Genomic DNA, 15,072 nt, shown 5'->3' with positions numbered 1-15,072 from the left:
AAAACATAGCAGTATAAAATTACAATAGGCACAATCACAATGACAATGGGTGGGCTACATGTAATGATTAAAAGAGAGACTGATTAAAACTAATTAAAACTCAGGCGAGCTAAGAGAGAGACGGATTATTTGCGGAGGAGGACTCATTGTAGTGGAGGCTGTGGAATCAGGCTTTCCCACAAAGGGGACGGGGACGGGACATATACTCCAATGACAAACCATTGAGGCTAAGCAATAGTGTGAGAATGTAAACCTATTCATCAAAAGCGCAGCGGAAGAGCCAGGTTTTAAGGTCCTTTTTAAAGGTTTCTAAGGTAGGGGCTTCCCTAATTTCTCCAGGTAGTGAGTTCCAGAGTCGGGGGCAAGAGAGTAGGACATCAGAAGAGCACTTCCAACAGCAGTCACTTGGGGTAAAATGCTCAAAACCATGATTTCAGAAGCCCAAAATAAGCAGCATGAGATCAAAAGAAGTGGGACAGTTCCATGATGCCTAATTTCTGTGGGGCATCATCGGGGAAGACAGAAAGTTACCATTTACCTGTATGCACCTGTCCACCATGCTCTGGGTCAGGCCTTCTGCCTTCTTTTTGGCTTTGCTTATCCTGTTTTGAAAAAGAAAGGTCATCAAGACACCATCCTAGAACTAACCTGCTGTAGGGGGAGCTTTGTGTATTTAATTCAGTTTTTCAAAGCTTAAATTGAACGCCAAAGAGAATGGATATTTACAGTCCTGATGTTACAGATCAGGACAAAAAAAAATCATTCTTGTTTCATGATATTGTTGTTGCTATTTTATATGCCCCACCTTTTTCCTGTTCAGAATTCCAAGGGGCTTGTAAGACATTAAAAAAATATTGTTAAACATGAGTACTGTATATAAAAGATAACCTGAGTTTTTCAGAACTTTTTATGGGTTGAAAAAGCCTCCTTCGGCTTATAACGGAGTCAAGGCTGGGCAGCAGAGCCTGGAGGCCATTGCTTGCAATGTATGATCTATTTTTCTCTCACCTTCCCCTCCCTAAACAGTGTGTTTTCTTTTCTGCTTGATCTGCTTCTCCTCCCAGGCTGGAATGTTTTGAAAAGGGAAAGGAGGGGGAGAGAAGCCCTTGCAAGTCAGTAAGATCCATTCATCTTATCGAAGCATTTCCCTCTGAAATATTTGTTAATCCTTCCTACAGATATATAGGCATTTCCCTTTGCAAGCCTTTGCAATCCCTATGTACCTATATATCTGTATCTATCTATATACATTAATTTCCCCTTATATGTTTGCATGTCTTTGCAAATCCTATATGCATATAGATATCTAGAGAATTCCATGTACCTGTATATCTGTATCTATATGCATACATTCTTTTTATATATGAATTTTCCCCTCACATGTTTGCAAGTCTCTGCAAATCCTATATAAATATCAATAAATATATAGAGGTACCTATATATCTGTATATCTATGTGTGCATGTATATGTGCATATATAAAAATAATTTTATATATGAATTTTCCCCTCATATGTTTGACAGTCTCTGCAAATCCTATATAGATATAATTATCTGTAGCGAGATCTCTAGATAGATAGATATGAATGTAGATATATAGGGCTTGCAAATATTACAGGGGAAAATGCACACACAGATATATATAGACATGTCTAGGATGATATGAATATAAATAAATAGGGCTTGCAAATATTGTAGAGGAAATGCATACATACACACACACATATAGAGGGAAATGTCTAGATAAATATAAACTAAGATATATAGGGCTTGCAAATATTGCAGGAGGGAAATGCAAACGTTTCAGTGAGAAATGCATATGTGAAATTAGTATATATAATTGTAGATCTATATCTTCCTCTGCATTGTTTATACAGGCATTGAATGTTTGCCTGTTACTATATTGGAAGCTGATCTGAGTCGCACGGAGAGATAGGGCAGGGTACAAATTAAGTTGTTATTATTATTATTACTATTATTATTATGTTATTGTTGATACCATATTGTTTTTGTTGACCCACCTTTTCCACTTACAGAGTTAATTTTTTGCTTTTCTTTGAAATACGGCAAATATTCAAAAACATTGAACCTACGGATGCCTCAATTAATGTCATTTTATTGGTATCTATTTTTATTTTGAAATTGATCAGTAGCTGCTGTATTTCCCTCCCTCGGCTTATACTTGAGTCAATATGCTTTCCCAGTTTTCTGTGGTAAACTTAGGTGCCCTGGTTTATATTCAGGTTGGCTTATTCTCAAGTATATATGGTAAACGATATGCAAATAAGTAAAACTGGTTAAAAACAATCTGTGGCCAGATGTAACGTCTCCCAAAGGAATACAATCTCTGTGGATTCTGCTTGATACCTGAGGTTATCATCGGCTCCTCCAACCACCACCAAGCTGTTTTCAGCCCGAAGCTTCTCCCGGAAATCCTCCATGGCTTCGCTGTTGCACTGGAGGGAGTTCTGGCCAATCACAAAAAGAACCGGAGTCTTCATGTCCAGAAGAGGGTCGTCAACATCCTGCCACAGGAAACAACCAATCAGGTCCTTTCAAAGCTTAGGAAACACCCAGGATTCACTGAGGCCAGTGGATGGCAACACAGGGACTTCCTGAATGTAAATACACACAGCCTATAAAGCACACAGAGTAGAAATTTCATTCTGTGAAGACAATAAATAGATCCAGTTTTAAAAACAAGGAAAAGCAGGAGAATGTAACCAATATACCCCTACCCTCTGGATTTGGTTAATGGTCTATTATTTATTTATTTATCGTATCAGAAGCAAGTTGAGGGTACAGTTAAAATGCATTTAAAAACACAAAGTTTTTTTAAAAAAGAATTTGGAGAGAAATACATTTTGAAGGAAATAAGTTTAAAACCTGTCTAGCGGAAAGAACAGTCCTCTTAAGAGTTGTTTTATGAAAGATTATAAATGTAACCACTAAAGGAATGTACCTCTAGAAGTTAAGAAACATTGAAACCATTAAGCATCTTCTGTTCTTACCCCTCTTGGTCCATCCACTGTTAAGAGAGGGAACCCGAGACACACAACAGCAGTGACGTCCTCCATCACCGAAACCTAGGGGTGGAACCAAAACAGGCTGCAAAAGCCACCAATTCAAAAGTGACCACTAAAAAGCTTCAGGCCCAAGAGAGTGGATTGGACGTACGTGACAGGCCACCAGGGCTCCTGTATTCCAGCCAATGAGGATAATGGGCTTGTGGGAGAAATGGTTGTGGATCTGAAAAAAAAAGACAACGAGGAGGAATGAGGACAGCAGAAGACCACCAGACATGTGCAGACATAGATTGGGGTTTGTAGGCCAAAAGAAATCTCAATAAGAGTCAAACATAGCGTGTACCTCTAGGACTTTGCCTCTCAAGGCACCAATCATGTGCTCCAGGCACTGCAAGACTCCAACTCCGCTGCCGTTGTTCACTAAATGGGTGGTAACGGGGATCACCTGCAGAGCAAACAGGAAAAACGATCTGCACTTCCATGCATGACAATGATTCCATCATAAATCCCCCAATTGGTCAATCCCACAATTTAATCAAGAAACCCTCAGGCTTTCTCAATCAACCGAAATCCCGGAAGGGATGACATACTGCATTTGTTTCTATCAATTGTGTGTTGTAAATTAAGTTATAATGTTATGGATGGTTTGATAACAGTCCAACATTTTACACGTTTCAAAAGTATATTTAGCCAAATTTTACAAGAACCATAACTACCAATGTTGGAAATGCAAAAGAGAAATGGGATCATACCACCACATGTGGTGGAATTGTAAGATCATTAAGAAATACTGGATAACAATCCACAGGCCCTGTCAAAATATTATCAAAATAAAATACGAATTGAAACCCAAATACTAACTGTTGAATATAACGGATTTTGAAATCGGGAAAAACGAAGAAAATGTTCTTTTTTATCTCACACCCGCAGCGAGAATTACGATTGCCCAAAAATGGAAAGACAAAGACCCCCCAATAATAGAGAACTGGATCTCCAAGATTGGAGAATTTATGAATATGGATAGACTGTCACAGATAATTAAAAATCAGAAAAAGGAAAATCAAACCGATTGGAACCAACTCAAAAAGTACTTGCAGGAAAAAATGAAGATTAATATTAATATATAAATAAGATAATCAAAATATTCGGATAGCGACGACATAAAGAAAACATTTTTTATTTTGGTTTTCAAACTGAAGCTCACATCTCTGTGGAATGGACTGGAAGCTCCGCACCATAAACTATTTCCTTCACTTTTTTTTCTTTTTCTCTTTCTTTCTTCTTTACCATTTTTCTACTTTCCTATTACCAGTATTGTTCCCCCTCTTTACGTGTCTGATGCAAAAAAAAAAAAAAAAAAAAGGGGGGGGGGAATGGTTGGTGGGAAATGGGTGGTAATTTTTTCTCCCCTTTTTTGTTTTTTTTTTTTATTTCCTATTTTCGTACTTTTCTATCCCTCTCTTTCGATGTAACTTTATAATATTCTAATAAAAATCATTTAAAAACCAAAAAAACCAAAAGTATTCTTTGGAACTTTAGAACTGCCTTGGGTCCCAGTGTGTGGGAGGGAAAGCAGGACAGAAATAAGTGTAATAAATGGAACAATGAGAAAAATCCACACACAAAAGGAGCAGAACAGCGCAATGACACCAACCTTTCCCAAGCAAGAGAGCTGCGACTGCCAAAACCGATGCCGACGTGAAGTGGGGAACATGGAGTTGGATGGTCCGGAGGCTGCCAGGAGGATAAGCGGGGAGCCAGGCAGCTTGCCCTTGAAAAACAAAACCAAGTGAGATGAAAAGCCATAAAGAGAACGGAAAACCCCTTCAATGTAGGCAGGTGTGCCTGTAGCTTAGTTCCCTCTGTGAGAGGTCTCTGTGGGAGAAGGGCCTCAGTGTGTTAAGTAGGCCTCAGTATAAAAAGGCCTCATACTGAGGCCTACCTGAGGTTAGTTTGCTTCAGAATGTGAGACACATCATTCTGAGAGAGCCCTCAGTGGGAGAAACGCCTCAATGTGTGAGAAGCTTTGGTGAGAGAAGTCCCAGGTTGAAGGCTATTGTGTGTGAAGGCTGCTGTGCGAACAAAGCTACTGTGTGAAGCTCCTGTGTAACTTCAGTGTGAGAGGAGGCTCTACGAGAGCGAAGCTGTTTATCTGCATGAGAAAGGAGCACAACGTGGAAGGAAAGAAGGAAGCGTGAAGAAATTTATTTGTGTTATTAAAACCTTGTTCTTGTAAATAGTGCAACCATATAATTTTACAAAACAGGAGCTTCTTTGTTGAGTTCCAGGGCCAGAGAAGCAGATGGCAGAAATGTAAGAATGGTCTGCCTCAGGGGAACGTGCTTGCTCCATCCATGTTCAACATTTACACAAATGACCAGCCACTGCCAGAAGGGACAGAGAGTTTCAACTATGCTGATGATCGTGCCATTACTGCTCAAGCAGGGAGCTTTGAGATGGTAGAACAGAAGCTCTCCGAAGCTCTAGGTGCTCTTACTGCCTATTACAGGGAAAACCAACTGATCCCTAATCCATCTGAAACACAGACATGTGCTTTTCACCTTAAGAACAGACAAGCATCCCGAGCTCTGAGGATCACCTGGGAAGGAATCCCACTGGAGCATTGCAGCACACCCAAATACCTGGGAGTCACTCTGGACCATGCTCTGACCTACAAGAAGTACTGCCTGAATATCAAGCAAAAAGTGGGTGCTAGAAACAATATCATACGAAAGATGACTGGCACAACCTGGCAATCACAACCAGACACAGTGAAGACATCTTCCCTTGCACTATGCTACTCTGCTGCTGAGTATGCATGCCCAGTGTGGAACACATCTCACCACGCTAAAACAGTGGATGTGGCTCTTAATGAGACATGCCGCATTATCATGGGGTGTCTGCGCCCTACACCACTGGAGAAACGACACTGTCTAGCCGGTATTGTACCACCTGACATCCGCTGGGAAGTAGCAGCCAATAGTGAAAGGACCAAGGCAGTGACATCTCCAGCTCATACCTTGTTTGGGTATCAGACAGCACGTCAACGACTTAAATCAAGAAATAGTTTTGTAAGATTTACAGAGACACTCGCTGGAACACCTCAGCAAGCAAGAGTCCAAAAATGGCAGGCTCAAACCCAGCACCTCAATCAATGGCTGATACCAAATAAGAGACTCCCCCCTGGGCACACAGAAAACTGGGCGACTTGGAAGGCGCTGAACAGACTGAGCTCTGGCACCACGAGATGCAGAGCCAACCTTCAGAAATGGGGCTACAAAGTGGAATCCTCGACATGCGAGTGTGAAGAAGGGCAAACCACTGGACCACCTGCTGCAACGCAACCTGAGCCCTGCCACATGCACAAGGGAGGACCTTCTTGCAGCAACACCAGAGGCACTCCAAGTGGCCAGATACTGGTCAAAGGACATTTAATCAACTATCAAGCATGCAAACTTTGTGTTTTGTCTGTTTGTTTTGTTAAAAATGTAATACAAATGTCTGGTTGCTCCTGACACGATAAAAAATAAATAAAATAAAATAAATAAATAAATATAATTTTACTACAAAGAAAACCTCCTAAGGAAGAGAACATTGGTCTGTGTGTTTTTGTTCTTTTTATCACCTTGGGCTACTGGTACTGGGTCACACTGCTAATAAGTTACTCTGATGTGCATTTATCAGGAGGATTTTTCGTTATAAGCCCACTCGCCCAACAGATCCACCCCTTCAACCACTGGGGTCTAGGAACAGCCCTTCAAGGGAGCAAGTATTTAAATCCAATCATCAGAGATCCAACATAGGACTGGCCATTTGTATCCCTAATATCCTTTGGTATTTTGAGCCCCACAACGTGCTTACTGGTTTGTTATGCGAAAGGACGCCCACAGCAGGATCCCAGGGCCTCTTGAGCAAGAGAGACAAGGCCTCAGCCCCAGCAGCCCCTGTCTTTGCAGTGGAAGACAACAACATCCGGTCGATCAGGGTGGGAATCTGAAAAAGACAAAAAAGCTGTTGAGGGAACCCCACTCCATGCCTCTCATACCTCCCTTGTCTGTTGGACAAGAGCACTATCTACAGAAGGCATGGGAAAACTTCTGCCCTATAGGTGTTTTGCACTTTAACTTCCACAATTCCAGGCCTCAGGCTGTTTCTTTTTTCCCTTCAGACACTTAAGCTTACGAATATTTCCAATAATAATAAAGAGAGTAAAATAATAAATGTAATAAAAATAATAGAGTAAAATAATGGAAATGTAGCAACAGTAATATTAGAGTAAAATAATAAATGTAATAAAAATAGAGTAAAATAACATAAATGTAATAATAAAAATAGAGTGAAATAATAAATGTAACAAAATTATTAATAGAGTAAAATAATGCAAATATAATAACAATAGAGTAAAATAATAAATATAATAAAAATAATAATAACAGAATAAAATAATGTAAATGTAATAATAACAGTAATAGAGTAAAATAGTAAATGTAATAATGACAATAATAAATAGAGCAAAATAATGTAAATGTACAAATAACAATAATAATAATAGAGTAAAAAATGGAAATGTAGTAACAGTAATAATAGAGTAAAATAATAAATGTAATACTAATAGAATAAAATAATAAATTTGATAAAAATAATAGAGTAAAATAACATAAATGTAATAAAAATATTAATAACAGAGTAAAATAATAAATAACTCTAATAATTTTACTCTAATAATAGAATAAAATAATGGAATGTAGTAACAGTAATAATAGAGTAAAATAATAAATGTAATACTAATAGAATAAAACAATAAATTTGATAAAACTAATAGAGTAAAATAATATAAATGTAATAATAAAAATAGAGTAAAATAATAAATGTAATAAAAATATTAATAATAGAGTAAATTAACATAAATGTTATAATAAAAATAGAATAAAATAATAAATAACTTTGAATCCAGTATAAGCTGAGCGGGGCTTTTTCATCCTAAAGGAAGAGCTGAAAAACTCAGATTATACTCAAGTATATATGGTATATAGGCACATGAACATACACACATGCACACACTATAAACACTTCATGCTCATCACCTTCCCCTTCAGAGTCTGCAGGGCATCCAGGTATGCAGCCAGCATGGGCAAACTGAGGGTCTCCACCAGAGTCGAATGCAGCCACTGGATGAGTTTGCTGTCCCAACTGATGCTGGCCAAAGCCTGACGGACTCGTCGGGCGCATTTGTCCACTGCGATCCTTCTGAGGACTGGCTCATTGCAAGCCTTAGCAGAACAGAAAACAGAAAGACTGAAAGGGATGCCGACAAAACAAAGTCCAAACTGAAGGGACACAGCTTGGTGTTAAAAACCTCACATCTCGGTCAGACAGGTTGAGGGAGAACTTTTCCTGACATGAAAAGGGAAAACATAGATATGCTGGTGCACTTGAGCCGAGTGCAATTCATCCTGAATTTTTTAAAAAAAACAAACAAACAGTGTTTAAGTATCCTTATTGAGAATGTTTTGCTGGCCCTAGTGAAGATCCCTCTTCATTGCATGCTGTAAACATGCCCTACATCCATCAGATGGGCCGATACAGAGAGAATGAAAGAGCCCTTACCCCTTCGTTAGCTAGCCGGGCCAGTCTGTCCGACTGCAAAGCCTTGAGGATTTTATTGAAGAGCTTGTTCTGAGCCACCGTCCAGCCAGACCTGCAAGGGAAACCAAAAAGTCAGGTTTAGTAATCTACACACATAATGAAAGTGAAAATATGCCTGTGTGTGTCTGGCTGGGGTGTCCACTTACACAGACAAACAACTATAATTCTCACCACTCAGAAGACACCAATGGTCCTCCCTTCAATGACACTGTAGGTTATAGTGAGCACCATGAACATGTCCAAGAGCCCTGCCAATGTCCTCTACAAACACCACACTGCCCACCACCCAAGTGAAGGCTTTCATTTCATCCTAGAGTTTGTTTTTCCTCCACCACAGGCATCCCAATGTTTCTTACTCTTGCCATTGGTGTGTAATTTGCATGACCCCGCTCACTGCCTCTCCCTTAACCCTTTAGGAGGAGGATGGACCATGGATGATGGGACTTTCAGTACCTTCATTCACGTTCTGAGATCACTGTGACCCGCATGAGTGAGGGTCCTATGCCACACAGACACCCCCCCCCCTCCATGACCAACAGAACATAGGGGAGGGGGTTTGGTAGAACTGACCCACTTGCGTGGGAGTTGTAGTTCACCCTTCATCCAGAGAGCATTCTGAACCCCACCAATGACAGATCTGGATCAAACTTAGCATACAGACCCCATGACCAACATTTATTTATTTATTTATTTATTTTCTATATTTATATACCACCCCTCTCAGCCCAGAGGCAACTTGGAGCGGTTCACAAATTGGCAACAATTTGATGCCTCAACAACTATAACAAGTAAAAACAATCAAGAAATTCTGTTAAAAACAACAGCATATGATATAAAAAATATAAAAACCGTCCAAAAACTTAAAACATTATCGTGAACGTCTCCATGTCAAATCATTATTCCATTGCATTATCAAGTAGTTCCATAATTCCATTTAGCTATGCCGTATTTGGGAAAGTCTGCTCAAAAAGCCAGGTTTTCACCTTTTTTCGAAAAGTCAGGAGGGAGGGAGCTGATTTTATAGCTCTAGGCAGGGCGTTCCACAGTCGAGGGGCCACTGCTGAGAAGGCCGTGTCTCTCGTCCCTGCCAGAAACATCTGCAAAGAAGGCGGGAGCGAGAGCAGGGCCTCCTCAGAGCATAACGTAATGGAGGGATTTGGGGAACTGATACACACATGTGGGAGTTGTAGTTTACCTTGCATCCAGAAAGCACTGAACCCAGCAGATAACAATTCTGGATCAAACGTGGCACACAGACCCAATATGGCCAACTGTGCATACAGGCAGGGTTTGGATGTGGTTACCCTGGGAATCTAGAAGTTGTAGTTCACCCTTATCCAGAGAGCACTGAACTCAGCCAACAATAACCCAGCCGACAACCCAGGTTTGGCCCAAACTAGGGTTTGGATAAGTCAGAGTTGAAAAGCATGGCATCAATGGGGAACCAATGTTTCCTTCCTCCCTTCTACCACTCACCACTTCTCCTCCCATTCGTTACCTGTTCATATGTTCCTCCCAGTCATCTGGGGGAGGCGGGGTGTCCGTATCAGTGCGAGCAAAGATCACGTGTCTTTCACATTCGTTCATCACCGTCCGGGCCTTCTGGTTGTCATACAGTGGAACTGGCGTAGGGGTCACCGTTTCCACATCAATAGGGACATCGGCCTCACTGGAAACAGACATTGCCATTTCAGGGAAAAGAACCACTGGTTCCAGCTGGTTAATGTCCTCTTAACAAGAAAACCTCTGGGACATAATGTCTGTATACAACACACCATGGACTAAACCAATGGTTCTCAACCTTCCTAATACCGTGACCCCTTCACACAGTTCCTCATGTTGTGGTGACCCCCCAACCATAAAAAGTATTTTCGTTGCTACATCATAACTCTCATTTTGTTACTGTTATGAATCGTAATCTATATAAATAAAAATGTAATGTTCGTTTGTGGGATTACTAGAACTCAAAAACCACTGGGGGAATTGACACCAAATTTGGACACAAGACACCTAACAACCCAATGTATGTCCTTCACTAAAAAAAATGATTTTGTCATTTGGGAGTTGTAGTTGCTGGGATTTATAGTTCACCTACAATCAAAGAGCATTCTGAACCCCATCAACGATGGAATTGAATCAAACTTGGCACACAGTTCTCCCATGACCAACAGAAAATACTGGAAGGCGGGCAGTGTCCTTTGGTTTTGGAGTTGTAGTTCACCTACATCCAGAGAGCACTGTGGACTCAAACAATGATGGATCTGGACCAAACCCTACACGAATATTCAATATGCCCAAATGTGAACAATGGTGGAGTTTGGGGGAAATAGAATTTTGACATTTGGGAGTTGTAGTTGCTGGGATTTATAGTTCACCTACAATCACAGAGAATTCTGAATCCCACCAATGATAGAAATGGGCCAAACTTCCCACACAGAACCCCCATGTGGGCCACAGCAATGCGTGGCAGGGGACGGCTAGTGTAAATATCTGATATGCAGGATGTATTTTCATTCACTGGACCAAGTTTGGCACAAATATTAAATCCTCCCAAATTTGAATACTAGTGGGGTTGGAGAGGGATGGATTTTGTCATTTGGGAGTTGTAGTTGCTGGCATTTATAGTTAATCTGTGATCAAAGAACAATCTGAATTCCACCAACAATGGAATTGAACCAAACTTGGCACACAGAACTCCTATGGCCAACAAAAAAACTGGAAGGGTTTGGTGAGCATTGACCTTGAGTTTTGGAGTTGTAGTTCACCTACATCCAGAGAGCACTGTAGGCACAAACAATGATGGATCTGGACCAAACTTGGCACAAATAGCCGATATGTCCAAATTTGAATACTGGAGAAAATAATGGAGCCCCCGGTGGCGCAGTGAGTTAAACCCCTGTGCCGGCAGGACTGAAGACCGACAGGTCGCAGGTTCGAATCCAGGGAGAGGCAGATGAGCTCCCTCTATCAGCTCTAGCTCCCAATTGCGGGGACATGAGAGAATCCTACCACAAGGATGATAAAAAAAAAACCCATCAAATCATCCGGGCATCCCCTGGGCAATGTCCTTGCAGACGGCCAATTCTCTCACACCAGAAGTGACTTGCAGATTCTCAAGTTGCTCCTGACACGACCAAAAAAAGGGGGGGGGAATAGACCTTGGCATTTGGGAGTTGTAGTTGCTGGGATCTATAGTTCACCTACAATCAAAGAGCATTCTGAACTCCTCCAAGGATAGAATTGGGCCAAACTTCCCATACAGAACCTCCATGACCAACAGAAAATACTGTGTTTTCTGATGGTGTTTGGCGATTCCTCTGACACCCCCTTGTGACTCCCCAGGGGGCTTTAGACTAAACTAAGCAGATATAGAACGGAATAAGGAAGTGAGGATCAATCATATTTGTGATTTCTCTGTGGAATTTAAAATTGGACAGTAAAGGGGGGGGGGGAATCAAATAATTTGAAATGTAGAGCTAGAAGAGACCACAGACCACTAAAAAAGACAAACATATGGGTCCGAGAACAAACCAAGCCTGGATTCTCGGTATTTTGGTCATAGAATGAGACAATGCTACTTCTTAGGAAAGACAATAACACTTGGAAAAGTGGAAGCAAGAAAAAAAAAGAGAAAATACAATACAGATGGACTGATTCAATCTAAGCAGCAACAGTTTCCCAGAATTTGTAAGATTGGGATTGGGGATCCTGTAGGTTTCTAAGTCAAGAGATCTTCCTAAGTCAACATGCACAGACAGCGAGACAGACGAGTGACACTTACATGGTGCCGCTGTCTTGGTGCCTCTTAGGTGTCACAAAGAGCAGGCGGGTAGGGCGGGCATTGCTGGCATCTGGGTGGGCACTCCAGGGCTTGGCATAGCTGTGATCCAGGAAGACCAGGTCCAGCTCTCTCTCGTGGACCGACAGCTGGAAAAGCAGGGAGGTCCCCATTCTCCGTGCAGAGGTCTGGAAATCGCGTTCGTTGCCTCGGTATGACATGTCTCCACGTCTTTGGCTGCTAACGCCGTTGGGGCAAAGGACTCCTCTTGCCCCTCATCCTGGTCCCTGGCAGGAAAGGAAGAGAGAAGCACCAAGAAATTGGCTTCTTCACACATCTGTTTATTTCTGAGGGGCTGCTGATACAGATTGGAGCCTGGGTCTGTAAATTTAGGATCTGCTATGAGTTTGGGCCTGCAGAAGCACCTCCCAAGATTTCCAGGAGTTCATATTGTGCATTCCTATGCATATAAAAGGTAAAGGTTTTCCCCTGACATTATGTCCAGTCATGTCCAACTCTGGGGTGTGGTGCTCATCTCCATTTCTAAGCCAAAGAGCCAGCATTGTCCGTAGACACCTCAAAGGCCATGTGGCTGGCATGACTGCATGGAGCGCCGTTTTATATATATATAACTATGTATATTTACTATGTATATAGTAAATCCTATACTATGGGACTACCTGGGTCCATAAGGTGACTCAATCCAAATGTTTGAGAAGTGGACAGCAGTATCCTTGGGTTGCTGTGAGTTTTTCAGGCTGTATGACCAGCTTCCGGAAGCATTTTCTCCTGAAGTTCCGCCCACATCAATGGCAGGCATCCTCAGAGGTTGTGAGGTATATTGGAAACTAAGCAATATATGTGGAAGGCCCATGGTGGGAGAAAGAACTCTTGTCTGTTGGAGGCCAGTGTGAATGCTGCAATTACTCACCTGGCTGATTCCTGCCTGGGGAAATCCTTTGTTGGGAGGGGTAAACTGGCCCTGATTATTCCATATTTTCTGAGTGTTGCTCTTTATTTACTGTTCTGATTTTAGAGGGTTTTTTTTAGTACAGTAGAGTCTTGCTTATCCAACACAAATGGGCTAGCAGAATGTTGGATAAGCAAAAATGTTGGATAATAAGGGCAGATTAATGAAAAGCCTATTAAATGTCAAATTACCTTATGATTTTACAAATTAAGCACCAAAACATAATGTTTGACGACAAATCAACAAAAAAAGCAGTTCAACACAGTAACGTTATGTATTAATTACTGTATTTACAAATATAGTACCAAAACATCGCAATGTATGCGGAAACAGAAGAATGGCCTGTCTCAGGGGAGCGTGCTTGCTCCATCCACGTTCAACATCTACACAAATGACCAGCCACTGCCAGACGGGACAGAGAGTTTCATCTATGCAGATGATCGTGCCATTACTGCTCAAGCAGGAGCTTTGAGATGGTTGAACAGAAGCTCTCCGAAGCTCTAGGTGCTCTTACTGCCTATTACAGGAAAAACCAGCTGATCCCTAATCCATCTAAAACACAGACATGTGCCTTTCATCTCAAGAACAGAGAAGCATCCCGAGCTCTGAGGATTACCTGGGAAGGAATCCCACTGGAGCATTGCAGCGCACCCAAATACCTGGGAGTCACTCTGGATCGTGCTCTTACCTACAAGAAGCACTGCCTGAACATCAAGCAAAAAGTGGGTGCCAGAAACAATATCATATGAAAGCTGACTGGCACAACCTGGGGATCACAACCAGATACAGTGAAGACATCTGCCCTTGCGCTGTGCTACTCTGCTGCTGAGTATGCATGCCCAGTGTGGAACACATCTCACCACACTAAAACAGTGGATGTGGCTCTTAATGAGACATGCCGCATTATCACGGGGTGCCTGCGCCCTACACCACTGGAGAAATTACACTGCTTAGCCGGTATTGCACCACCTGGCATCCGCCGGGAAGTAGCAGCCAATAGTGAAATGCTATTCTCTCCTGACGTTTTGCCTGCATCTATGGCAAGCATCCTCAGAGGTTGTGAGGTCTGTTGGAGCAAAGAAAATTGGGTTTTTATATATATGTGGAATGTCCAGGGTGGGACAAAGAACTCTTGTCTGTTGGAGGTAGGTGTGAATGTTTCAACTGACCACCTTGATTAGGATTTGATGGACTGGCAGTGCCTGGGACAATCTTTTGTTGAGGGGTGATTAGATGTCCCTGATTGTTTCCTCTTTGTTGTTTTGCTGTTGCAATTTTAGAGTTTTTTAAATACTGGTAGCCAGATTTTGTTCAATTTCATGGTTTCCTCCTTTCTGTTGAAGACCCTCTGAAGGTGCCATTTGCCACAGATGCAGGCGAAACGTCAGGAGAGCATGATATTGGAACAGGGCCGCTGTTGAGTATGTGCAGAGTTGCCCAAAGGCCTTTACTCACCTTTAAGAGCGGCCTCGATCCCGACGGGGCTTGAACGGAGAGACGTTGAGGGAAGAGGAAAACAAGCAGGCGAGACTCTCACTTTAGCCCCGGCCGCCAGCCAGGCAGGCCTCAGCCTCTTCTGCGCATGCGCGCTTCTTTTTTTTCCCCCTTCGACGCTGATTGGACGCCGAGCCTCCCCTGTCCCGACGCGGTGAC

General features: G+C 41.9%; 1 protein-coding gene across 1 annotated transcript in view; it reads right to left on the bottom strand.

The window, feature by feature from the left end:
* The window catches only part of KANSL3 (KAT8 regulatory NSL complex subunit 3), a 38,587-nt gene extending 23,572 nt beyond the window's left edge, over positions 1 to 15,015 (bottom strand). The window contains exons 1-12 of the mRNA XM_060787728.2: positions 14,875 to 15,015; positions 12,453 to 12,736; positions 10,170 to 10,340; positions 8,633 to 8,723; positions 8,110 to 8,295; positions 6,887 to 7,018; positions 4,680 to 4,796; positions 3,369 to 3,470; positions 3,177 to 3,248; positions 3,011 to 3,085; positions 2,367 to 2,524; positions 539 to 602 (exon numbers count right to left, since the gene is read on the bottom strand). Coding sequence (XP_060643711.2) covers positions 539 to 602; positions 2,367 to 2,524; positions 3,011 to 3,085; positions 3,177 to 3,248; positions 3,369 to 3,470; positions 4,680 to 4,796; positions 6,887 to 7,018; positions 8,110 to 8,295; positions 8,633 to 8,723; positions 10,170 to 10,340; positions 12,453 to 12,670 — 1,386 coding nt within the window. The 5' untranslated portion in view covers positions 12,671 to 12,736; positions 14,875 to 15,015. The remainder of the gene's footprint in view (positions 1 to 538; positions 603 to 2,366; positions 2,525 to 3,010; positions 3,086 to 3,176; positions 3,249 to 3,368; positions 3,471 to 4,679; positions 4,797 to 6,886; positions 7,019 to 8,109; positions 8,296 to 8,632; positions 8,724 to 10,169; positions 10,341 to 12,452; positions 12,737 to 14,874) is intronic.
* Between the last annotated feature and the right edge of the window lie 57 nt (positions 15,016 to 15,072).

This window comes from Anolis sagrei, chromosome 7 (genome assembly GCF_037176765.1).
Source record: "Anolis sagrei isolate rAnoSag1 chromosome 7, rAnoSag1.mat, whole genome shotgun sequence".
NCBI lineage: Eukaryota > Metazoa > Chordata > Lepidosauria > Squamata > Dactyloidae > Anolis > Anolis sagrei.
This window is presented reverse-complemented; position numbering and strand designations above follow the sequence as displayed.